The sequence below is a fragment of the Epinephelus moara genome, chromosome 24, assembly GCF_006386435.1.
Source record: "Epinephelus moara isolate mb chromosome 24, YSFRI_EMoa_1.0, whole genome shotgun sequence".
NCBI classification, from domain to species: domain Eukaryota; kingdom Metazoa; phylum Chordata; class Actinopteri; order Perciformes; family Serranidae; genus Epinephelus; species Epinephelus moara.
This window is the reverse complement of record NC_065529.1, coordinates 17,309,868-17,334,421: the sequence shown is the minus strand read 5'-3', so window position 1 is coordinate 17,334,421 and position 24,554 is coordinate 17,309,868. Positions and strand designations below refer to the sequence as shown.

The following is a 24,554-nucleotide window of genomic DNA, read 5'->3' as shown; positions in this document are numbered from 1 at the left end:
CACTCAGAGTTTGATTGTGAATCGGCTTTTGAGGAGGACCTATTATGCATTCTCCCTTTTCTTTTGTGTTTTACACAGCATTATAGCTTTAGGTCTCGGCTAACCGGCTAACCAAAGCTATTGTTTTGAAACGCTTTTGCTACGTGGCGTACAGTAAGTTACACTGCTAGTCCTAGTAAGATGACTTTAATGTTTAAATTGTGGAGAATCTAACTAAGCTAACAATGTGTAGCATGTCCATATTGACAAAAGTTTGATGCCCGATCTAAGCGGCTAACTGCTGCTAGCTCAAGCGATTAGCTGACAGCAGGGCAACAGTCAGACCTGGGGTGGAAGCAAGTGCTGCATTTATTTGTCAGTGTGTGGCTGTATGAATTTGATTGTGAATTGGCTTTTAATATACATTTTATGGAAAATGTACAACATGTTTTTGCCCGGTCTGTGCCGGGCTGAACTCCTCCACTTAACTCTGTCCACACACTCACACACACACCTACACGACACGGTAATCAGTGAAAAGCCAAGCAGCTGCAGTGGAAACAAAGTGAAGATAACTCAAAAATTACTTGAGTTGACAGCAGCTACACTCATTACTGTAAGTGCAGTCTTACAACTGGGGAGATACTTTTAAACTTAGCTGCTGGATAAGACATACAGCTCCTCCTCTCTCTACCAGCACGCAGTGAATCACATCAGCACAGAGGGAAGAAGGACAAAGGACAGCAGGACTGACTTACAGTGACTGATAAAAAAGTAAACTTCACTCAGTATTGTGATGTCAGGAATATTATTTATATGATGTTGCTGTTGTAAAAAATTCTGGATAACATTTAGTTATATTCAAAATATTCAGTTATCCTGTTCTGAATTTATTCTTTTTAAATTATTATATTTTCTAAAAAGCAATTATTTAGAAATGAAAAAGAAATGATAAGGAGTATCGATAGAAATAGTAGTGTCGATAAAATTTTAACGATACCCATCACTAATTTTTACTGTTTTCATTTGGTGCAATATCAGTTAAAGATACTTAATTTTGGGAAATGGGAAAGTAAAGCAAAACTGTATTCTTTTAGTTTAGTTTTACCCTCAGCGAAGGCTGTAAAAACAGACCATACATGCAGTAATTTGTAAATACTTTTATTTTTATTACCAACATAATAACATCAGATAAGAAATAGGAAATAGTTGTGGCAACACTTGAAATATATACAAGAAAGGTGGCTTCAGGGAAGCACTAGTCTGAGTGGGCGGAAGTTCGCTGCAGAGATCAGCCTCTCATTGGGCGGAACAAGCCACCCGCTGAAGTCCCGCCCTACCACCTCCGGTTGTGTAGCAGTTTTCAACCGTTTTCAACACGTCCGTTACTAACTTTTGCGGTGTTTGATCTTGCGGGGATGTAGCCATTTTTCTGCCATGGTTCGCGTCCTGTAGGCGATATTTTTGTGGGCGTGTTACACCAAAACCTGTTTCCCCCCGGCAATATTTTTGCAAGCGCACCATTGCTGTGGCACCGCCCAGAACGATTGTGATTGGTTGAAAGAAGAACAAGCAGCCAGGGCGTTTTTTTCTCCAATCTCAAAGTGAGAGTCGGCCCAGCCAGACCTTTCTTTTCTTGAGAAAGGTCTGGTGAGCGAGACTAGGGAAGCACTTAATTTTAAAAACACAAGGAAATCAATATTTAAATGCAATATTTTACAGACTGTAGATGACCTGATGAGGCTTGTCTTTGTGGAGGTGTTGAGAACCTAGTGCCATTTGCTGAGGAGAGGCAGAAAATCCCCATCCCAAAGGAACTGGCACTCCAGTATGAGAGACCCTCAAAGGAGAAAGTGGTTGCCTTACACGGCTCTCACTTCAACCAAAAAGGGTTCTATGTTTCCCACTTGGTTGACTGGGCTGCTGGGGAGGCGGGACATAAGCCCAAACACAGTTTCAGACAGAGGTGCTGCAGCAATGGGCAGTGTAAGATTTAAAATAATGTGTTTTTTGAACATTAAAGCATATAAATCTATTCCACTAGACCCCAATGTGACTTTTGATGTTAATATGACCCTGAAAATAAGCACAATAGGTCCACTTTAATTAAAAAACAAAACAAAAAAAAAACTAAAATGCCACCTTAGATGGGAAGCAGCAATGAAATGCAATGATATGAAGAATATGCTGAGTCATATTTACTGTCTGCAACCATTTCTTTTCATTATTTTGTATCTAAGAAATACAAATCAATAAAATAAAAATATGTGACTTTTTTTTTTTTTTTTTACAGATGGATTTCCAGATTGATGGTGTAGTGATTTGAAAACACTGTTATTTTTATTTTAGAGCATTGAATAGTCCAAATTCACAGTCGAAAGTTTTACTAAAACAATAGCGACTACACCATTTTTGAATAATGCCAAAAATGAGTTTATCTTGTGCGCCAAACATCAGGACGTCAGGACACGCAGGTGGAAACAAACCGAGGCCTGTTCCTCTGCATCAATAGTTGAGGATGCTGCTGTTGTCGCTTCCTTTTAAGTTAACGTGTCACATTAATGAACTTCTTTTCTGAATTTCCACAAAATGCACAAACAGATCAATATTTTGCTCTGAGTCTGGATAAAAGAGAAGAAGTGAACTGAAGTGTGTGACAGTTATTGAACCTACAACCAAAGCTGTTCAGTCTTCACTCAGAGCTTGTACCTGACATGTTAGAATTGTCTGAATATTGAAATATGCTTCGCTCGTTCATGTGGTATTTTCTTATGAAGGGAAGAGATGAGGGTGGTTTTTCATGCAGTAACTGTGCGTGTCCTGCGTCCAAAGTGCCACCGTCTCCTCTGTGCTGCATGATTTGCAACTCATAAATTAGGAGAGTGGAGTTAGCTGAATAAAAATAATTTTTGTGCCAAGAAGCACAGATTTTGGTGTGATTATTTTCTGGAGAGGCCCTTTTATTAATTGTGCATAATTTATTCAAAGTGCCCATGTTTTATCGTGCATAATTGCACGCGCAGGTCTGTGCGCTCTAACATTTTGGCTACATCTCAGTGTTTAACACAGCTTATCTTGGAGGCAGTGACATCCTCTTAGAAACCCACAGTTCCCACAGTGTCAGATCAACTCTCCTCTCATGACACAACTGTGGCTGATTGTTCTGAACACTGATGTCTGACTTTTATTATATATTATGTTATAAGAAACAAGTTGTCATAGGCAAAACCAAGAATGTGAACATAGTTATTGTTATTATGTAGAACTGTGGGTAACATTTTCTTGGACAGTCTGCATAAAAAAGTTTAGAAAGTATTTGTAACATTTCAACAGCTTATTTGTTGAGATTCAACAATTAAGTCTGTTTTATGAAGTGGAGGATGTGACTTTATTTGAATAATCGTTTTCTCCCTCAGGTGGCTTCTCTCGGCCTTTGGGAACAGCGTCCACTGTTGCTGTCAGGCCCCCGATCACCCAGTCCTGCTGTCGGGGTGGATGATCTGGTCAGATGTCAGGAGGCTGAGCCTCGGTGAGGTAACGTAGAGGGTGAGCATTGGTTCCCACCACTGCACCCTGGGGTGATGGGTCCTGCTCGTCCTTTTCCTGCCAACTACCCTGCTCTCTATGCTTTGCTGCGTCCTGCTGCTTACGCTTATCCCAATGCTCCTTTCCCTCCTGATTCCCCTCCTGATTCCCCTCCTGAGCTCCCTCCCACTTGCCGTCCTGCTTTCCCCCATGTGTTTTCTCCTGCTGCCCCTGTTGTGTTCCCCCCTGCTTTTCTCCCTGCTGATTAGCATCCTTCCGCTGATGTTTAGGCTGCTCCTCAGGCTGCTCCTCATACTGCAGCATAAGGAGCAGCTGTTGCTTACCCTAATGCTAACCTCTTGGAAGATGTTGAGCCTCTGATTGCAGGGTAGATTGCCATGAAGAGGACCAGGGATGACAGCAATGGGGAGGCTGCTGCGATGAGGGGGGAGGTGGGCTGAAGAGAGCGAATCTGATTGACTCTATGATGAACGGGCTGAACATCCTGCTTGGAACATCAGCGCAATCACACATCTGCCCTGTATCACTTCCACATTGCAGCGGGACCAGTGATTCCCACGGCAGCCTTTGCATCTGGCAGGGCTGGTGACACCCCAGGTAGCGTCTTGCACTGGGACTGCTGGATTGACCCTTTCAACCCTGAGGCCCTGGCCTTTGCGTCAGGCTGGGCAAGCAAAGCCTCAGGTAGCCTTTGTGTCTGGCGGGGTTTTTAGGACCCCAGGTAGCGTCTTGCACTGGGACTTTTGTAAGTGTCTCCTCATTTTTTTTGCACGGTGGATTGATTGGCGTTTCTTCCATCCTGAGGGCTGGCCTTTGCATCTGGCAAGGCTGGCAATGTCGCAGGTAGCCCTTGCGTCTGGCAGGGCTGTCCATACACACCATGCATGTAGCCTTTGCGTCTGGTGGAGCTGAGGAAGATGAAGTTGCCTTTGCGTCTGGCAGGGCGAAGAACCGTCACCTTGGTCTGTGTTCAGATTAACACTATATTCCATGTCACAGGCCCATATCTCTCTCTCTCACAGACACACACACACACACACACATAGTTACACTTCCTGAACATTTGCCTCCATAAACTAAAATGCCTTTACATGGCCAAAAAGGTATAGTAACTAATTGAAATATATTATATTCATCATATTCAATAATTCAAAGAGTATTTTTCTCACTAACATTTTTTTTTTGTCTTAGTAAAGGCTTATCTCACTCCACCACCTGAGCTGCTGCTGTTCACCATGGACGAAAAAAGTAAGTATGAGCTCCTGACTTAGGAAGAAAGTGACGTAGAACAGGATATAATACAGAGAAATAAATAGTAATTAATGCTGATGTATGCGCCTGTTAATCCATATATTATTTAATACAATAATTCAAAGATAATTTGTCTAACTAACCATTGTTTATGTTCCCTCTCTTCCTCCACCACCTGAGCTGCTGCTGTTTACTGTGGACTAAAGATGATTGTGAGCTTTTCACTTATAAAGATAATGTATGTTATCGTGTAAACTAGCCACATATGCACCTGTTTATCCTGATATGATCACTCATTCAGTAAATCAGAGATTATCTGTCTTACTTTGAGTCTGCAGGATGATGTGAACCACTCCAACGCCCACACAGAAAGCAAAGGAGGAAGACCCAGACTCAGTGTTCCTGCAGTGCACCCACAGTTACATTGGTGACAGCAACGAAATACTTACATCCGACCCACAGGACAAGCTGGAGAAAAAAAAAGCTGTCCACTGAGCGCACTCCGTCACACTAATGTCTGAACTTCACTGGTTTGGTGTTGCATTCAATAAAACACTAATAAAGTGACACTATGGATTGTGACATTTATTTTAACTTCAGTGATGCTGAGTTTAAGTGAAGCTTTTTAAATAGCGAATCAGCTGCAGGTGTCACAACATGTATAAAACAGCTTTGCCACCTAGATGGTCTTTAAATAGGCAGCTACACCGAGCCATCTGGTTCAGTGTGTCATTTTTAAAGCAATGCCACATGTACAAGAGTTCTGAGAAACCATTAAAGGTCAGGGAAGTAGGAAATTGAACACATTGGAGAGGTTGTAAATGCTGCAGAAAGGGGAGAGGACGTGCACTGAGGCCTTCAGCCACTGCAAAGGATCAAACACACAAGTGCATACACACCTCCTTTATATCAACAGGCAAGCAGCAATGTCCAGAGCTGAAAAATGAAGCCTGTTTGTTTAAATGTTTAAATGCCCGACTTTACAGCAGAAATAAACATGTTTACAGCCTGGTACAGAAAATGTTTTTGGTGTCTATAGCTAATTTACCCGCTCACAACAACTGTACAAGAGGTGAATTTTTCCATAACCCACCCATTTACATTTTATTAAGACTTAAAGTTATGCCTAATTAAGGGTGTGGCTGCTTTAGGTGACAGTGTGAGTGCAGATAAAGTCCTCTGTTTCTCAGTCAGAGTCACAACTCGTTTCACTACAGCACATCTCGCCCAAATCACTTCTGGCTGCAAAAAACAAAATTGGTGATGGGCAAATTGTTTTGCTTTCTTGGAGAAAATTTGCTGGGAGAAATCAACTTTGCAGATGTTCTCTAAGGAAAGAAAACAATCACATGTGTTAAACTCATAGGTCCACACAATGAGTTTTGATTAGAAACACTGAATGTATGTATACATAGTGATTGTTTGCTCCCAAGAAAAATCCCCAGGGCACCTTTAACTTTGCACAAAGACTGGAAACAGGCAGGAAACAGCTGGCTAGGCTCTGTTCAGATATCATAAAATTCATCTACCACTCACTCATTAATATGTTTTATCTCATGGTTTCATCTGTATACAACCGAAGTGTACAAACTGCACGCTGTAGTCTCAAGCGTTAATGTGCCACACTGTTTCTTGGTTGGACACAGTGACTTCATGAAATTGCCGGTGGTTGTGTGGCAATCTCTCAGTGATGACACAGTAAAAAAAGCAAATATGCATATTCCCCAAAATGTCAAACTATACCTTTAAGGCTGTTTGACATTTAAATGATGACTTAGGTGTTAATGATGAAAACCCATGCACACTGCCACACACTGCTTCCCTTTCCAATTAAAGTGGAAACTGCTGATGTACAGGAAATAGAGTGAATGACTGATTCCTTCTTTACGCAAGACAATGTTCCCAGTTTATGCAGTTTATTGAAATTGGCACAGGATGTAGACTGAACATGAAGGTGATCATGAAGTAAAATGTATTCTTTTTGCTGTTATGATAAACGATTTTACTCACACAGTGTTCTTCAGTAAATAATGGCACAGACTGGGCTGTTAGAAACTCTGTTCTCCCAGATACGCCTGAAGTGGCTGCCTGCAGGGCAAGGCCACAACAAAAGAGTGTACAGGCTCCCTGCAGGTTACTCTGAGGAGATGAATGGTGCTCCCCAGGAGTGAAGGGAAAGTCAATAGATGTGTATCTGTCAGACAAAGCTGGCTTACAGAAACAAGGACAGAACACAACGCTCATGTACAACATACTCAATACTACACCTCAAATACAACATGTGTAGTGGGACCTGTTATGCTCATATTCTGGGTCATACTTGTGTTTCCGGTTTAAACTAGAACATGTTTAAAAACATTTTATTTCCTCATACCATCGGTGCAGGAACACCTGCATTCATCCTCTGTCTGAGACACTGTATAGCGCCTGTCTCTTTAAGCCCCCTGTCAAAAAAGCTCAGATTGGTCAACATTGCCAGGTCTTCCACACCTCAGCCTCTGCATCTCTGCACTGTGTTTGCAGCTGGAGAAATGATGCTAATGGAGAATAGCAACACTTTCTATGATAAAAAAAAATCACCAATAAAAGCTTCTAAACACAACCAGAAATGTTCAAGCAGAAATATGATCTGAAATCAATGAAGTTCAGCGTAAGTTCAATCAGGAAGACTTTCTCTGTTCTCATCCATTCACAACTCTCTCTATCCCACTCCCACCGATTCCTCCTCTTCTAGTTATCCAGTCAAACTTTGCCACAATCTCTATCAGCCAATCAGGATGCTACTACAAAATTCTAAATCTGCTCTCACCTCTGCCGCTGTCAGCCATCATCTTCACACCTCCCTCCTCCACCCTGTTCACCTCCAGCCATCGTGTCCAGAGTCCAGGACAAGCTCAACAAAGACTCATTCCTCTACTCATCCAGACGATCAGCACTTTTCCATCTTCCTCTCATCTCGTCTTCACCACCTCTACCACCACCAGCGTCTGGACCCCGAGAGGGATCCCTATTCAACTGGATTCATCACCCTCCCTTAAATCATACCATCTCTACGGGCTCTAATCGCCAAATACTTTCCACATTTTTCATTCTTATGTGCACGTTAATAAATATTCTTTTTACTATAAAACGAGTCTCTCCTGATTGAAGTCAGCTTGAAGTCAAGTTGGTCATACATCATAGGACAGATAAACTGCTTTCTTCTGTTCCTTTCTGTTGTGTGTCTTAGATCATTTGTTAAAGAAGCCACTTCTTATAATAATCTACAGCCAGAGATCTATTTACAAATTTGATGTAGAAACTTGTCCAGAAAATATTTAAGACCCTTTGACTGATATCCATCTCCAATGCCCTCTGCCTTTCACCTACATGCAGCTATTGACCAGAAACCATATTTAGGCAGTTTAATATTCATGCCAGCATTGTAGGTTACGAACTAACATCTTCACTGAATGCTTAAACTGGAGAGATCCATCAACACTTGGATGAGATCCCTGGAGAATACTCTCATCTCACCCCCCACTCAATCAATCAACAGCTGTCAGACTGAAACCTCTGTAGCTCATAAAATAATAATGTGCTCTGCTATTTTTAGATCTAAATGACATGGTGATTGCTCCAAATGTCCCCTTCTTGAGAAGTTAGGGAATTATGCAGGATGAAATTATCTGACAAAAGTAGGCTACAGTGGCTTTTTGGATGCATCTTTTTCTGACTGAATTGCAAAGGTGAATCAACAGACAGACATCAGCTATAGTTTATCATATGAGCTCAGGCTTGCTTTTATCATTTCAGAGTTGGACAAGTTTCGCCCAAGGAAACAGTCCAGAAGAAAAGTGTTAACTGCAAACACTATCCAGAGTGGGGTGTTGGTGGCTTAGTTGTAGAGCAGACGCCCCATGTACAAGGCTGTTGCCACAGCAGCCCGGGTTCAAGTCCAGCCTGTGGCCCTTTGCTGCATGTCTCTCCCTTTCTCTCTCCCCCTTTCACACTTCATTGTCCTGTCGATTAAAGGCAAAACATGCCCAAAAAAATATCTTTAAAAAAACACACTATCCAGAGTAACATGGAAGACTGATTTTGGAAAGAGAGGCTGCTGTTGAATCAGTAAATGTACTAAAAGATCACAATCAAACTTCAATTCACATTCTTTGGTGGAGGGTGGAGGCGAAATCTCAGATGTAATGTGTATTTCGAAACCTAGGGGCAAATAAGGCCAAACTATGTGCTTGGCTCAATATGAGAGGCACGGTAATTGAGAGAATATACTGTATATCTTTTCATGATTTGAAATTGAATCACATATTGTAGGTATCAATTATGTGCTAGTTTATAATAAAGCCCTGAGAAGCCTCCAGCTAAAGCACACTAAAAGGCTTGGTTTCTTAAATCAGCGAGGGGTAGATTTTGTTAATGAAATGCTGAGGAAAGTGTGCAAACTTCTATGATGATAGCTGCCATTTTAAAGCTGCGTGTTTTGTTCTGAGTGTAATGTATATCTCTTTGTTAGCCGTTAGCAAAGAACATTATTTATTTAAACGTTGGAGCCAACACTGGCACTGAATGACAGGGATCCTGACATAAATCCCTTTACACGCATCATCATCTGATTTTGATGGCTGATTACACCACAGGGTTCTGATTTGATTGCATGTGATTAGCTAATGTAATTATGCATCGACAGAGTAGTGTTTGTTACACTGGATTATCTAACTGGTTCCCCTAAAAGCAAAGTTTATCTCACTAGCTCCTGTTTAGCAGCTACTGATGTTTCATATGAGCAAATGAAATGTAGCATATCGGCTGCATCTCCCTCAGCCTCCTGGCGTCATTGCATTGGACCTTCTGGCTCTCCCTGCCGCGTGCAGCCACCATTTCCTGCCCGCCTGCACCCTGAGGAGATGTGGCACCTCGCTGCAAGGTCTCCTTTATTTTGTAATCCGTCTCAATATTCACAGCTGCTGGCAGGCATGTCTTTATTGTTGACATAGAAACACAATACATTGTTATGACTGTGGTAAATAATCTAAGACTGAGTGATATCTCAAGAGGCATATATCATAAGGACGTCTGGAAACATATTGTAGTCGCTCTGAATGATGAACTGGTGCATAAAGCTTGTTAGGGCCTTCAGTGATTGTCTCTCTCTCAAAGATATTAACCTCAGGGGCTGCTATGTGTAAAAACATGGTCCAGCACAAGGCTGCATACAGCCTGATATGTTTACATTAGCGGTGTCAGGTAGCTCATAATATGTAGAGCACCTGATCATACTACAGGGCTGCATAATCCTATGATGGCAAAGGCAAATTCCAGTCTCCAGAAGTTCCTTCAATTAACTATTATTTATCTGCTTTTCGTTTCAGGTATAAATATAGTTGAAGGGCCACTTATTGTATTTAACAAATCACTCAGACAAGAAAAAAACATAGTAAATTTACTCTGGCTATTGGCAATTAAAAAAACTGTTGGTGTTCTCTGAAGAAAAACATTGAAATGGAAAGTACTCCACCAGGTGTTGAATATCTGTCACTACACACACTCAGAGCATGAATACTTTAATTTGACACTTCTTTTTTTTTACTCTTTGCCTGTCAAAATACTTACTGGCTGTAGCACTGATGGCTTTGAGGATTAATATGGTTTGAATATTAATTTTTTTTTTTTTTACACACAGCAGTAGGATTTAGAGTTAAAACTGCATTGCTGTAATTTTTCCACTGCAGACATTTTTACTTGTCATAACAGGAACAGCGCAGGTGTTACTAATAGCATTAATGACGGCTCCGCTCTCTTCAAGTGTCCCTGTGTGACAGTGAGCCAGCATGCACACTGCCATGATTAATTTCCTATTGCACCTGTTCCTTTTCCCACTGTGACATGTCAAGATGTCATCTGCGAGAAAGGCATGTTACCCGTAAATATTAATTAGGTGATAAATATTAAAAGTTCCGTGGCTACGTTCAGTTTAGGGGTTCAGTGATGCATGTTGGCTCACATAACTTCCTGAATACAGAGGCATTGTTAATGTTATTAGTACGACCTGAGCTTTTCCTTAAATGCCAAACATAACCAGATTAAAGTCTGGCCCAGAAGAGACTGGACATCAGCCTCTGCACCTGTAGCTACGTCAGTATAGTAGGTACATAACTCAGGTCAGCACCATTCATGTGCTTAAATTTAGCTGTGTTTGCATATTATACAAAGACAATTACAATGGATACTCAATTACTACTTTATTAAAAAATAACATTTAATACGCAATGATACAACACTGTACAGTAGACTGTGTGTGTGCAGGGGGATCAAAGGTACCCCAGAGAAGACTGTGAGTGAAGGGCTGCTGGTCAGCTGTGAGGACGTGCTGTACTTGTCTCATGCTGCATTCATCACACATGGGGTGGGGGTTCACTGCTGTGCAACCAAGAGCCGCAACTGCGCTCTGACACACTGAGGGTATCACACTTAAGTTCATCTTTTAGCAGGATGTTCAGATACAAGATGTTTTGGATCATTGTTGTCATGTTTGTTTTTGCAACAAAGGGACAAATCCCACAAGAAAACTCACAAACCCTGAGTTTCTGACTTTAAGAATAGCCGGTTCAAGTCAGACGTTATATTTCTGGTATGCCCTCGTGTTGTGAATGCAGCATTGGTCCTGAGAGGAGGAAGGTGACTGTGGGGGCTACTGTTCAGGGGTTCAGTCCGAGATGGGCAGAGGAAGTACCTGATTCCATGATAAACCAACCATCACCTCTGAAAATCAACCACAACTGAGGCCACTCCAAAAATACCTCACATGTGAATGACTACTGTGGTGGAGACACAGGTGAACATAAATCTTTGCAGACTCAGACCCCTGAAAAACCACAGATAGGTTGGACTAATACTGTACGGCCCTATTATAGAGTGAATTTCTGCACCGTGTTAGACAGATGCTGTAGTGCATGTCATTAAAAAAGACACCACAGAATTCCAAAATGCATGATAAATCGAGACTAGTGGTATTTTACAGAATATCACATTATTTCACAAAATAGTGGAGCAGTCTCACAACAGATTGATCCATATTTCCATGGACAACATGAAGCACTGACGATGTGAGATGGCAGTTATTTAGCTCTGCAACAATGTAACAGCACTGAGAGGGAAAATAAAAAATAAATTGGAAGTAAGTGCCGGATCAGACTTCTCCTTGTAAGTCAGTCAAGTCCACAGTTTACAGGTGCATTTCAGTGGCTTTTTGTTTGCCTAAATGTTGTGTCATTGTTTAATTGCTACATTAAAAAAACTGGCAGTGTTAGACTAAGCCAGAAGACACAGAGGCTTCATTTGTCAGACCGTCAATTCTCTAAGTAATTGTGAAAAATGGAAATCATTTCATGCGCTCACTCTTAATTTCAGGTCCTAAAATAATGATTACAAGATGGATGTCAAGTCTGAAGATTTTAAACTCAAGTGTAAACTTACGGATATGAAGTGACTGGCTGATAATAAGCCGTGACCGTGATGAACATTGTTGCATTTCTTAATGCATCTCAGTTTAAAGGCATGTGTGGAAGACTTCATCATGCTAATTATATGACTAAGGAAAGGCTAGATAATTCAGAAAGGCTAGCTAATAAATCAAATTGTGTCTTAGAGATTTAATACTCAGTGACAAGTACAAAATTAAGTAAATGACATACTAAACTGGCTAATACAAATTCTATTGAGGGACTATGGCGTGGAGGAGTGTTAGGTTAGATAAGAAACTTTCTGTAAGAGCTGCAGAATCAATAGTTCTTGGAAAGTAGGAAGAAAAAAAGCCTCGTCTTAATGGCAGCGATTTTAGCTTTTTGTAGGAAAGTTTCCCTCATCAATATGGGTTGTTAAACAACTTGCATCATTGCCCTGAGAAATATGTTCCCTCGCGGCTATGGGTCTGGAGATGCCTTTTGATTTTGTCAGAGCGGCTGAAGCATTTGCCACACACAGGGCAACTGTAAGGCTTCTCCCCAGTATGGATCCTCATGTGTACCTTCAAGTGAGCCATCTGTGTGAAGCCCTTTCCACAAATCTGGCAGCGAAATGGTTTTTCTCCTGTGTGGCTACGCTGGTGCTCCTGGAGTCTGCCGGAGGAGCTGCAGCATTTCCCGCATACTCCGCAGCGGTACGGTTTTTCTCGAGTGTGCACTTGTACATGCACGTGCAGGTGACCGATGTGACTAAACGCCTCGCCACAAACCTTGCAGCAAAAGGAAGACATGTGGCCTTGTAGTGGGGATTTTTGATGAGGGCAGTCCACAGCATTGGCTCCTTGGTTGCGCATGTGAGAGGCCTGTCCTCTGTTAGCTCCAGTTCCATTTCCCTTAGCACCAACCATCTGTCCTCCATTCTCCACCCCGATAATGTCAATGTTGTTCTCATTTGAGCAGTTTGGGTTGACCGGTGCGAGCGGCTGGGCGCCGCTGTTTGAGGAAGTAGAGCCTCTGTGGCCTCCTCCACTCTCTACCTTCACATGCCTTGAGGAGCCTCGAGAGGCAGGATCCCGTTCCCTGTTCTCCACACCTTGACTCTGAGGGAGGTTGGATGTGTGGGGGCCATCCTGCGGATATTCATTTCCAACACGCGGAGGAGTGAACATGTTCTCTGGTGTGCTGCAAGAGCCATGACCACGAAGCTGATCATCTCCTCGGTTGGCCTGGAGATCTCTTTTATCCTTAATCTGAATAGGGATGCGCTCCTCATGCCCCATGCTGGGACTCCACTCACGCCGTGGATGCTCACCATCCTCCTCGTCCAACAGCGCCATGGACGGACGATCTAAAAACAAAACAGGATGGAAACATAAACTTCTTTGCTGCAAAAACAATTGTAGCCATGGTGCAGTGTAACGCTCGTTGAACCACGTATGGCACTTGAAGTTCACAGAATTTCACTGTTGTGAAGCTATGATGGTTGTGTTTAAATATCAAAATGGACTTGGTCCTCAAATGATTTATGATTTAACCCAAGGGGAAGAGACTGTAAAGCTATGGCAGAGCCACAAAAGCAGGTGGACATAATAACTGCAGTGATCATTCTATAAAACATCCCTTTACAGACAGCGTTTTCCATCAGAGACACACAGAGCTGAACACACTGCCTTGTTAACTAATCAAAAAATGTTTTAGTAGAAATATCCACAGAGAAATCTGTAGCTGGAGATGCTGGAGAGAATGCGGTGAGCAGACGGCAAGCACAGTCACACATTTTGGTACCGTAAAGTTTAAAGAGGATTCTGGGAATATTTTATCAGAGATCTGTCCAATATTTTTCGTACTTCATTAAATAAAAGCCATTAATCCTACTACTTGGGACAATACCAGAAGAAACCGTGAACGAAGATTCACACTTATTCCAAGTTATAAAAGCAGCGATAATTAAGCTCATTACAAGGAACTAGTTTCAAAATGATAGCTTGAGTAATTCTAAATGAAGGATCATGTGAATTAAATATATCTAAAGGAAAAAAAATCACATAAATTAGAAATAAAGTCCATATCTTGTAGGAAAGATGTGAAAAATGGGTGAGGTATAGGCCTACGACACGCAATATTTCCAAAGACTCTCCCAGCATATGTGATAGCTAAGATAATATGATAATAAGTGTACTTGTGTTTTTCTTTTGTACAGGGGTATACAGCAGAATGTGCATGTGATATGTGTATGCACATGGATGCACACTCATATTTGTTGGTGTATGCTTGTATGTGTATATGCGTGTGACCTATGTTGATAAAATGCATCCCGTGACTCAAATTTATTAGTTATCAGTAAATTATATCTTATGGTATTAAAGTTATGTAACCTATTAAACTATTTCCTATGAACATATTTTCATGTAACCACTTACTAGTATACTTTTTTTTTAATCTTTCTGTATTTAACTTCCTGTTCTGTGTTCTTTTATGGTTTGTAAATCCAGTATTACTATGTCAAAATGCAAAAAAACAAAACAAACAAACAACAAAACTGTGGCCATATAGAAGAACTCTACATTCTAACAGAACTGGTCAACATATAGTACAGTACCAGTGTTTCCCCAGGGAAATGTGTTGCCATGTTTCATGAGCAATTTAGATACAAAATTATGTCCAAAGCAATGAAGTCTCTCATGTAATGGCTTTAACTTGACTATAAAGCTGTCAGGGGAAATCCTGATGTAGGCCTATAATAGTCAACAACACTGAATGTGATACCAACACTAAGTATTTCCTCCCATGATCTTTAAATTCTTGTCAGTCACAGTGGATGTAACTGGGGTAACTAACACTGCTCATACAAAAAACATTTGAAATGTGCGTAAAATATCACTGCAAATAGGTTTAGATAAAGAGTGCATGGCATATTTTCACTCATTAAAAACTGGTACCTTTGGTTGCACTTTTGCAGCACTTCAGCTTTAGGTCTACTCTCTGTGGACAGGGAGTTTTAAAATTAGATTAAACAAATGAAAACACTATGTCACAAGTGACTACTGTGAAGTCAAATTGAAAGTGTTGACTTGTGTCTGTCCACGCTACTTAAATCGCGAATTAGTACACTGACTACGTCGAAATGCACACTGTTATATAGATATAGCTAATGCTAACCCGGGTGTAGGCTAGGCTGCTAACCTAGCTGCTTGGCTAACGAACAAAGGTTGCTAACGCGCTAGCCGCTCCACAACAACAGCAGCTAAAGTCAACTAGCTCGCCAACGGCTTAAGTTAACTAGTTTGGAAGTGAGGCAACATTATTATGAGACTATTTGTTGTGTTGCTACTTTTCTCCTGTACACGGTCGTTTCTATTTTCCTGTCTAACGCCACCCCACAGAGTCGGCAGCTGGGACATAAAGAGGCGCAACTGCACCGTTAGCTTTCAGCGGAGCTAACCTGGCCATATTTCAATCCCAGCGTCTCGCAGCCTGCGTCTCAGATGGTCGTTCTCCCGCTCCCTGATCGCTATCTCCTCCTGGTACTCCAAAATCGTGTCCTCGACGGATTTGTAGATCTCCTGCGCAGCAAGCATGAGACGCTCAGTCAGAAAGACGTTCAGAAACTGCAGTTTGGTCATTTTCTTGGGTTGCACGGAGCTGCTGCTCTCATCCAAAATGGACCAAAAAAGATGCTCGACCCAATCACGTGACCCGGAGTTATGTCTTCTTCTTCTTCGCCTGCTCCTTCTGCATCGCTCACTCAAGACTTTCTGTGACCCCATGACTAGTTTGTCAAAGCTCCTGCAAACATGGCTTCAAATATTAAGAGTTTCTCTAAATATTAGTGACTAAGTAAGCAATAATTAAAGTTTAAAAACATCTTAAAGAAAAATATTTGATGCAAAATAATTCGTCTAACTTTGGCAAAAAGTAGTGTGTTAATGCCTTATGTGAGGAAGCTGGTTTCTTGAAGTTTAAATGAGGCAGCACTTGTCAGGCCATGTAATCTGATGGGTCACAGAATTTGGTGTAACACCTGATCTAATCCTAATATGAGAACTCTACCATGACTCCTATGTAATATGTTTGTCATATGGCTGCAAATGGTAACAACAATGGCATTCACCTTTGGTTTCATGGCCATAACCGTACTTTATTAGAAGAAATCAGTGATGCTCAGCTGGTAAAAATTAAAAAGTCAGCTGTTTTTATTTCCTGGCAGCCTCCACAATTAGTTTTCTCATCAAAGTAAAAAAATCCAACACATTTCAATGCAACCACATACATATCACATCCTAGAAATCACATTTTAAAAAAAGTAAACATACATACATATGCATGCATAAGACGCCTGTATCTTTATCATCAATGTTAGTACCATTGTCAAAGTCTAAAAGTAGATTTACCAGTCGCCACAAATCTAAAGTAGGCTATAACATGCAGCTTTGGTACGATTTACTTTAGTTAGGGCTGAGGTCAAAATAGTTTATCACTTACAGAATTCAAAATGCATCGACAAGTAAATGAGACACAGGTTGGCAACAGTTTAGTTATGGGCCATATCTTAACAGATGTTTCTCACTTTTGTTGTTCTCATCCCAGTGCGAGCACCCACTGTTTAACAGCTTTGACATTATTGTAAAATGCCCAAACAAAGAATTCTGCATCTCTGTGTGAAAATGTGACAGTTGAGCAATTATTGAAGTCCCAGATATACAAAACCCAGTGTGGCATCTAGCTTCATGATACACACACACACGTGGTCCATACTTATACTATGTGTGTATACAGCATGTGGATTACAGGGCTTACTGGCATACTGCAGTATACAAGAGGTCAAAACAGATTGTCATCGTCATTGTTCTCAACAAGACAATTACAGCTGCATGTCTGAGTCATCATATGCAATATCAAAATTAACAACAAATAGATCCGTTGAAAACTGTTCATACTATTATGTTGTAATATACAACAATCAATATGTGACTATAATGATATAAATATAATATAAATATAAGTACTGTGGCAGATACTTAAGACTAAAGGGAACCAAGCGTTTGCTGTTTGGGCTCAATGGCTGTGGAATGACCTGCTTGAGGAACTCTGGTGTGAGACATCAGTGTCTTCTTTTTAAAGACTTATTTTTGATCAAAAGGCTGTCCTATGACTCTTTTTAATTTCTCATTATATTTTCAAGGTTTATTGTTATTCTTAATCATGAGTCACTGTATCTTACTCCTGACATTGCACTTAAGTCTTGCACTGCTCTTTTTTGGTTTAAAAGTCACCCATTGCTTTTAAACTTTTCCTTTGTATAGTTATGGTTTTTAATTATCCATTGCTCTTACAAGTTTATTCCTCTGTCTGTGTGTGTGTGTGTGTGTGTGTGAGTTATATTGTTATGATTTTACGTGTAAAGCACTTTGTAAAGTTGGTATTGATAAGTGCTATACAATTAAACTTTATTATTATTATTATCATTATTATATTGAGTCGTTTTTTATGTTATGTCTCCTGACTTTTGCAACCTAGGTAGTAAAAAAAACAAAACAAAACAAAAAAAAGTTACTGATTCTGAAATCTAAATATTGTAATAAATATCTTGAAATAAAGTAGCACTAGCTAAAGCTAAAGATGTTTTCCTTTTTTGTATTTCACAAATAATAGAATAAAATAAAAGAAAGAAAAACAAATAAAAAACAGAAGTCAGTCTACAGTCTTAAAATTATGTTTCAATTATCAGTTTACCATATGATTATTTTCACCAATTAATTCTTCAGAGAAAAATCTGACACAACCTGGAGCCCTTGCACTTGATTAAATGGTACGTTAATTAAAACAGTTAAGTTTTTGTTGTTGTTGTTGTTGTTAAGAATACTCTATTACCAGATAAATGATAAGCATGTATTATTACTCCAGCTCGGCAGGTGGCGAAACTGGCGCTGACAAAGGCGGAAATTACGTCATATGAGGCTAGCTCCCTCCTCCTCCACGTGCGGTACAGAGCACTTCCAGTCACATTGGCAGACCAGCAGCTTCACGATGAAACGACCAAGTAAGTAAACTGTGACAGCGGCGTTTATTTAATAAGTGAACTCATTAAACATAACTTGTTTTTAGGTATTTATTGTTCGGTTATTCTAGCCGGCTAATGAACTAACTGTAACTCAGTCTAACAGACACCTGTGCTAATTCTGCTTTAGCTTCGTCTGTAGCTAACGTTAACTATTCAGCTAACGTTTAACTGTTTTATCTTTTGTCTTCAGAGTTAAAGAAAGCCAGTAAGCGGCTCTCATGCTCCAAACGCTATAAGATACAGAAGAAGGTGAGTGTCTTGACTTTATTACCCAGCACTTTAAAGATAAAAGTTTTAGGTCGATGAGGCCTGTGTGAACGAGATGAGACTGCGACTTTAATGTATAACGTGTTTGAGCTCACTTTAAGGTCCACAATAAACTGAGTTACATTTTGGTGTGGTGTGTTTAGGTCCGGGAGCACAACAGAAAGCTAAGAAAAGATGCAAAGAAGAAAGGAGTGGGTAAACGAGTGAAGAAAGATCCCGGAGTGCCCAACAGTGCTCCCTTCAAAGAGGAGGTGCTGAGGGAGGCAGAGCAGAGGAGGCTGCAGGTTGGCATCATGTGCTCTTTTAATACAGTTCAGCACTATAACAACTGCATTGTAAAAATGTAGTGTCACTTTTCAAATTGGCTAAGATGGACATTGCTTTTAAGTGTCTTTGTTCTTGTCTGTTGTGACGTTATACTCAATAAACATTTTTGTTTTTACAGATTGAGGAGGAAAAAGAGAGAAAGAGACAGGCTAAAAAAGAGGAGCGAGCCCAGAAGAGGCAAAAGGAGAGGGAGGCTGCAAGTAAAGACACAGAGCCCAGGGCCAAAAAAGCTCGGCAGGTAAAACACTGAAATAATCCATCAGCTCTGAATTGTTTCTTTACTCCTCCATTGACTCACTTTTACTTTTTGTTGGTGTTGTTTCCATAGGATGAGGCTGGAAAGCAGTCAGGGAAACAGTCTGCCCTCGACAAGAACTCAAAACAGTATCTGTGCTCTGAATTAAATAAGGTAAAACTTCACAATCCCACACTGTTTCACTGTAGATATTGGAATGGCTGCCACCTGATAATCTTCAACCTGATTTCCCTCTCTACTTTCTCAGGTAATCGATGCATCTGATGTAGTAATAGAAGTCCTCGATGCTCGTGATCCACTGGGGTGCAGGTGTCCACAGGTGGAGGAGGCGGTGCTGCAGAGGGAAGGCAACAAGAAACTGCTTTTGGTGTTAAGCAAAATAGGTAAATGGACATGAGACGCTGCCATGTTAACAGTCAAGTGCACACACTGGTGAGCAGGGTTTGTGGTGTGTTGTGAATTTGAATGAAAATTAATTGCTTTTCTTTGGTTTCCTGTGTCGTAGATCTGGTACCAAAGGAAAATGTGCAGAAGTGGATGCAGTGTTTACAACAGGAGTTTCCAGTTGTGGCGTTCAAAGCATCAACACAGATCAAGGACAGAACAATGGTAGTAGCATTTTACATGTCAGCGATCAAAAAACAAATGTTAAGACTGCAGCAGGTAACGCTTTACACATCAGCCACTTTATTAGGTACACCTTGCTGGTACCAGGTTGGACCCCTTTTGCCTTCAGAACTGCCCTAACTCTTCATGGCATAGATTCAACAAGGTGTTGGAAACATTGTGACTCACAGTGACCTCATTGTTATGTTCAGGAAACCAGTTTGAGATGATTTGAGCTTTGTGACATGGTGCGTTATCCTGCTGGGAGTAGCCATCAGAAGATGGGTACACTGTGGTCATAAAGGGATGGACACGGTCAGCAACAATACTCAGGTAGGCTGTGGTGTTTAAACCATGCTCAGTTGGTACTAAGGGGCCCCAAGTGTGCCAAGAAAATCTCCCCCACACCATTACACCACCACCACCAGCCTGAACCGTTGATACAAGGCAGGATGGATCCATGCTTTCATGTTTACACCAAATTCTGACCCTACCATCTTAACATTGCAGCAGAGATCCAGACTCATCAGACCAGGCAATGTTTTTCCAACCTTCTCTTGTCCAGTTTTGGTGAACCCATTTCAATTGTGGCACCTGGTGTGGTCTTCTGCTGCTGTAGCCCATCTGCTTCAAGGTTCGACGTGTTATTGGTTCAGAGATGGTCTTCTGCAGACCTTGGTTGTAACCAGTGGTTATTTGAGTTACTGTTGCCTTACTATCATCTTGAATTAGTCTGGCCATTCTCCTCTGACCTCTGGCATCAACAAGGCATTTTCACCCAGAGAACTGCTGCTCACTGGGTATTTTCTCTTTTCTGGACCATCCTCTGTAAACCCTAGAGATGGCTGTGTGTGAATATCCTAGTAGATCAGCAGTTTCTGAAATACTCAGACAGCCCATCTGGCACCAACAACCATGCTACATCCAAAGTCACTTAAATCACCCTTTTTCCCCATTCTGATGCTCGGTTTGAACTTCAGCAGGTCGTCTTGACTGTGTCTACATGCCTAAATGCATTGAGTTGCTGCAATGTGATTGTCTGATTAGCTATCTGCGTTAAAGAATTTTTGAACAGGTGTACCTACTAAAGTGGCTGATGTGTGTATATGAGCACTGTTGAACAGATTTTTTGGTCAGGGACCCTCTTTTTAGAATCAACTAAACTCTTTTTTGACCAACACGTGTTCACCCTCATCCAGCTTTTTGCAATATAATTAAAATTTAAATTTTTAGAATTTAAATTAGTTGCATTGCAAATGTGTGAGGGGGTCAGCTATCAGTAACTGAGGGTTAAAGCTATAGTATCCAACTTTTTAACTTGAGGCAGGAGGTGAAGTGTTTACCACTTCTTCCCTCCCACTGTTTGGATGTGTTTATTACTAACTACAAACTCCTGCTGATTTAGTGTTTATACATTGCTGTAGTTTGGAGGACTGAGAAGGTTTAGCAGCTTGTGCTGTGCTGTTATAACTGGTTATAACCTCCAAGAGTAACACACAAACCACATAATCAAGTGGCTCTGTCATAAGCAGAGCTCGTGTGTGTGTTTGTGAACAAAGCAACTGTGTTTTTTACAAAGAAAATTCTAATACACGCATGCTGTATCTGACAGCAGGAGGAGGCATCAGCCATTTGTGGACGGTACTTTAAAGTAATTCTACTTGTCTGGTTGTGTCTTCATCAGCAAGCCAAGAAGAGCAGGATAGTGGCCTCTAATGAAGTCCTGGACAGATCCAGAGCTGCAGCATGCTTTGGAAACACTTCTCTTTCTGAGCTCCTTTCAAGTTACACTGCTACCATACAGAAAGAAACTCCTCTCAGAGTGGGCCTAGTTGGTAAGCACATTTTCTTTCCGGCACAAAACTGCATTTCATTTGACATGACAAGTCAGCTGTGGATTTTAATGAAGCATTGATTTCTATGATGACTTTAAATCCTTCACTGCCTTGTGCAGCTCTGTGTTATAGATATACTGTATTGATTCTTGTTGTGTTCATGTCTTTAAATTTGCTCAGACTACATAATCCAAATGCTCATCTTTGATGCCATCTCCTTTCACCCTCAGGTTTTCCTAATGTGGGTAAAAGCAGTCTCATCAACAGTATTAAGGGGATCCTTGCCTGTAATGCCGGCGTCAAGAGAGGCATCACAAAGTGAGTGAGAAATAAGCATAAAAACACAGTATCACAGTGCAAATTGTACAACATTGTAATCAGCATATTTCTTAGGCCTCCTGTTTTGTAGCTTGTTCCAGTTATCAAATGTTGCCTGTTACCGTCCCCTCAGATCCATGCAGGAGGTGCATATCTTGAAGAATGTGAAGCTAATAGACAGCCCAGGGATTGTGGCTTCACCATCGAACCCACCAGCCTCCATGGCTCTGAGGAGTCTGCAGGTGGACGAGGGCCAGGAGAGTGTGCTGGAGGCTGTCAGGACTCTGCTCAAACAGTGTGACCACAGCCAGGTAGGAGGAGTTCCCATCCCAGGAGAGATGTGTTGAGTAATGGATTTGGGTGTTCTCTTGTGTGAATGAAATGGATTTAATAATCATGTCCTGTGTTGTCATGGTTTCAGCTCATGCTTCAATATAATGTCCCCAACTTCAGAAACTCTTTGGAGTTTTTAACCATGTTGGCAAAAAAGCGCGGATATCTGCAGAAGGGTGGAGTCCCCAACGCAGAGCAGGCAGCCACAGCTTTCCTTGCTGACTGGACAGGGTGAGTGTTTGTGTTATCTAAAGTATTGGGAAGGGGGAAGCTGTAGCACAGCAGTGTGGAAATGAGGACAAATACGCAAGTCTGGATTTCACAATGAAGACTTCTAATCCAACTCTGATCCTAACACTGTGCCAAGATAATTGCAGACAGCACCTCGTCTCCACCAAACAGTCTGAATCAGTTCTTTTCACATTAGAACGGTTATTTTCGGGTTTCGGCTGTCAAAAGTAGTAGATGGATCTGTTAACAACCCTGCCTAAACCTGACAGTACTATTTGTGGTGGAAATGCAAAACAGATCTTATGTTGAGGTACATGTCCGTATGGGCTCGAAGGGTACTATATTTCAAGTGTTTGGTGGAACGGCTAACGTAAATTTATTAAGTGGAGTAGGAATGCTATGTCTTACTTGATTTCACAAAAGTCTGTCTCTATTTGATGTCTCCCCAGAGCCAAGTTGAGCTACCACTGTAAGGCACCGCAGAACCACAGCCTCCCTTCCTACATGTCTGATGCCGTTGTCGCTGAGATGCAGAATGGCTGGGATTTAAACACTCTGAAAACAGCCAACGAGGAAACTCTAAAAGGTACTGGCTTGCTGAATTTGATTCTTTGAATAAGATAAGATATACTTTATTGATCCCACAGGGGGGAAATTCAAGTAGTCAGAGCTGCTGCAACAGGCCGCCGACCCCCAGCGCCATCTTGATGTTGTAGCAGTATGGTGTGAAGTTTGCAGGCCCCTTTTTTGCAAGTGTTAGGGAGAGTGCACGGCTCCAAAATACAGAAGCACTGAAGGCCAGTCAGCTGTATCAACTGATATTCTTAACATGGCCAATGGGGCCAATAATTGGTCTTTAGACTCGTCAATGTTTTGTTGCCACTGAAAGACTGTAGTCACTTCTGTCTGTAATGCTGAAAACATTTGCTTTATTAGGTATTAAATTCCCCAATGAGGCCAGCAGTATAAGCTTCACCTCCAAAGGCCCGACGGCAGGTCTGCTGAGTGTCAGCATCTCTGAAGAAAAACCTGTTGCTGCAGCTGCAGAGGAAGAAGCCAAGCAGAATGATGAGAATAATGAGGTAACTACAGATGTAGTTGTTTTTTTGGGAAAACTGCCAGACACTACAGCTGCTTCAAATAATGCGAGCAGCCTGGTCTCCTGGAAATGAGGACAAAAATGCAAGTCTTGATTTGTTTATGAAGACTTCTAATCCAACTCTGATCCTGTTGGCTGGAACTTTCCTATTGAAATCACTGTGTGTATCTTGAGGATTGTTGGACTTAAATAGTTGAACCATCTGCTTTTCTTACAGCCTCACCAAACTGCAGAGGAGGCGATTGAAACAGAAGCACCAGAGGAACCACAGAAAGCGCCTCTTACAAGTAAGTTCTGCTTTCAAACTGTCCTTGAAGTTATTACTAAATCTCAACTTGTTAAACCGTATTCTTACATCTTGCCTTGTCTTCCAGAAAAAACAGCCCATGTGCAGTTCCAGTCTGTCCCTATTGACATCAACCTCTCTGCAGCCACCACAGATGATGCCTATGACTTCAACACAGATTTTAAATGAGCTCTCCGTCTGCAGAACATGCAGACCTGGATTTGTCAGCATAAACTAATACGCTGATGTCAAGAATCATTGTGAAGGCTGCCTTTGACCAGCTAATGACAAAGTTGATTTCAGGGTCGCGGTCTGAGAGCCACTGCCTAATTGTTGGCATTTGTGCCCTTCTTTCAGACTTTGAGTCTGGAACACAGTGAGACCGATTGCAGACAAGGACTAACCTTTATTCTAGACATGTTTCAGTTTGTAATTGAATTGGTTGTCTGGGACAAATCCCTGCCGAGAAGATGGACTTTATCTATTAAGTGGTCATGTATATATCTGCTGGCTTCTTCCTCCAGATGTTGTTTGTGAAAGTTTGCTTTTTAAATGTCCAGAGGTCATTTGTATTATTGTGTTCATGCAGAACACTGTATATAGACGACGTACTATAAATAAACCCTCTACAAAGCTTAAACCTGTTATTCTGTCATTTCTCTGCTTGTATTTCAAACCCCTTTCATGATGTATTACGACAAA

The 24,554-nt window shown here is 41.3% G+C and overlaps 2 protein-coding genes and 2 non-coding genes across 4 annotated transcripts; 3 read left to right on the top strand and 1 right to left on the bottom strand.

The window, feature by feature from the left end:
* Positions 1-10,997: 10,997 nt before the first annotated feature.
* On the bottom strand, positions 10,998-15,917 carry LOC126386535 (zinc finger protein 226-like). The gene is made up of 2 exons (XM_050038932.1): positions 15,676-15,917; positions 10,998-13,581 (listed from the first exon to the last, which is right to left on the bottom strand). Exons 1-2 carry the CDS (start codon positions 15,854-15,856, stop codon positions 12,662-12,664), a joined length of 1,101 nt encoding a protein of 366 aa, XP_049894889.1. The 5' UTR covers positions 15,857-15,917; the 3' UTR covers positions 10,998-12,661.
* Positions 15,918-18,184: 2,267 nt separating this feature from the next.
* On the top strand, positions 18,185-24,492 carry gnl3 (guanine nucleotide binding protein-like 3 (nucleolar)). The gene is made up of 15 exons (XM_050039018.1): positions 18,185-18,273; positions 18,485-18,543; positions 18,705-18,845; positions 19,007-19,126; positions 19,217-19,297; positions 19,392-19,527; positions 19,650-19,753; positions 21,435-21,585; positions 21,816-21,903; positions 22,037-22,214; positions 22,325-22,467; positions 22,917-23,053; positions 23,404-23,549; positions 23,784-23,853; positions 23,941-24,492. Exons 1-15 carry the CDS (start codon positions 18,186-18,188, stop codon positions 24,039-24,041), a joined length of 1,743 nt encoding a protein of 580 aa, XP_049894975.1. The 5' UTR covers position 18,185; the 3' UTR covers positions 24,042-24,492.
* LOC126386861 (small nucleolar RNA SNORA47) lies at positions 21,177-21,310 on the top strand. Its single transcript, XR_007569555.1, has one exon. It is a non-coding gene; the product is annotated as a small nucleolar RNA SNORA47 (small nucleolar RNA).
* Positions 22,524-22,598, top strand: LOC126386859 (small nucleolar RNA SNORD19). Its single transcript, XR_007569553.1, has one exon. It is a non-coding gene; the product is annotated as a small nucleolar RNA SNORD19 (small nucleolar RNA).
* Positions 24,493-24,554: the final 62 nt, after the last annotated feature.

Coding starts and splice junctions, on each gene's coding strand:
- gnl3 (XM_050039018.1), top strand. CDS start 18,186: ATGAGGCTAGCTCCCTCCTCCTCCACGTGCGGTACAGAGCACTTCCAG. Junction 19,298..19,391: donor TGTGCTCTGAATTAAATAAG/GTAAAACTTCAC, acceptor CTACTTTCTCAG/GTAATCGATGCATCTGATGT. Junction 22,215..22,324: donor AACAGTGTGACCACAGCCAG/GTAGGAGGAGTT, acceptor TCATGGTTTCAG/CTCATGCTTCAATATAATGT.
- LOC126386535 (XM_050038932.1), bottom strand. CDS start 15,856: ATGACCAAACTGCAGTTTCTGAACGTCTTTCTGACTGAGCGTCTCATG. Junction 13,582..15,675: donor TGGGATTGAAATATGGCCAG/GTTAGCTCCGCT, acceptor TTTTGTTTTTAG/ATCGTCCGTCCATGGCGCTG.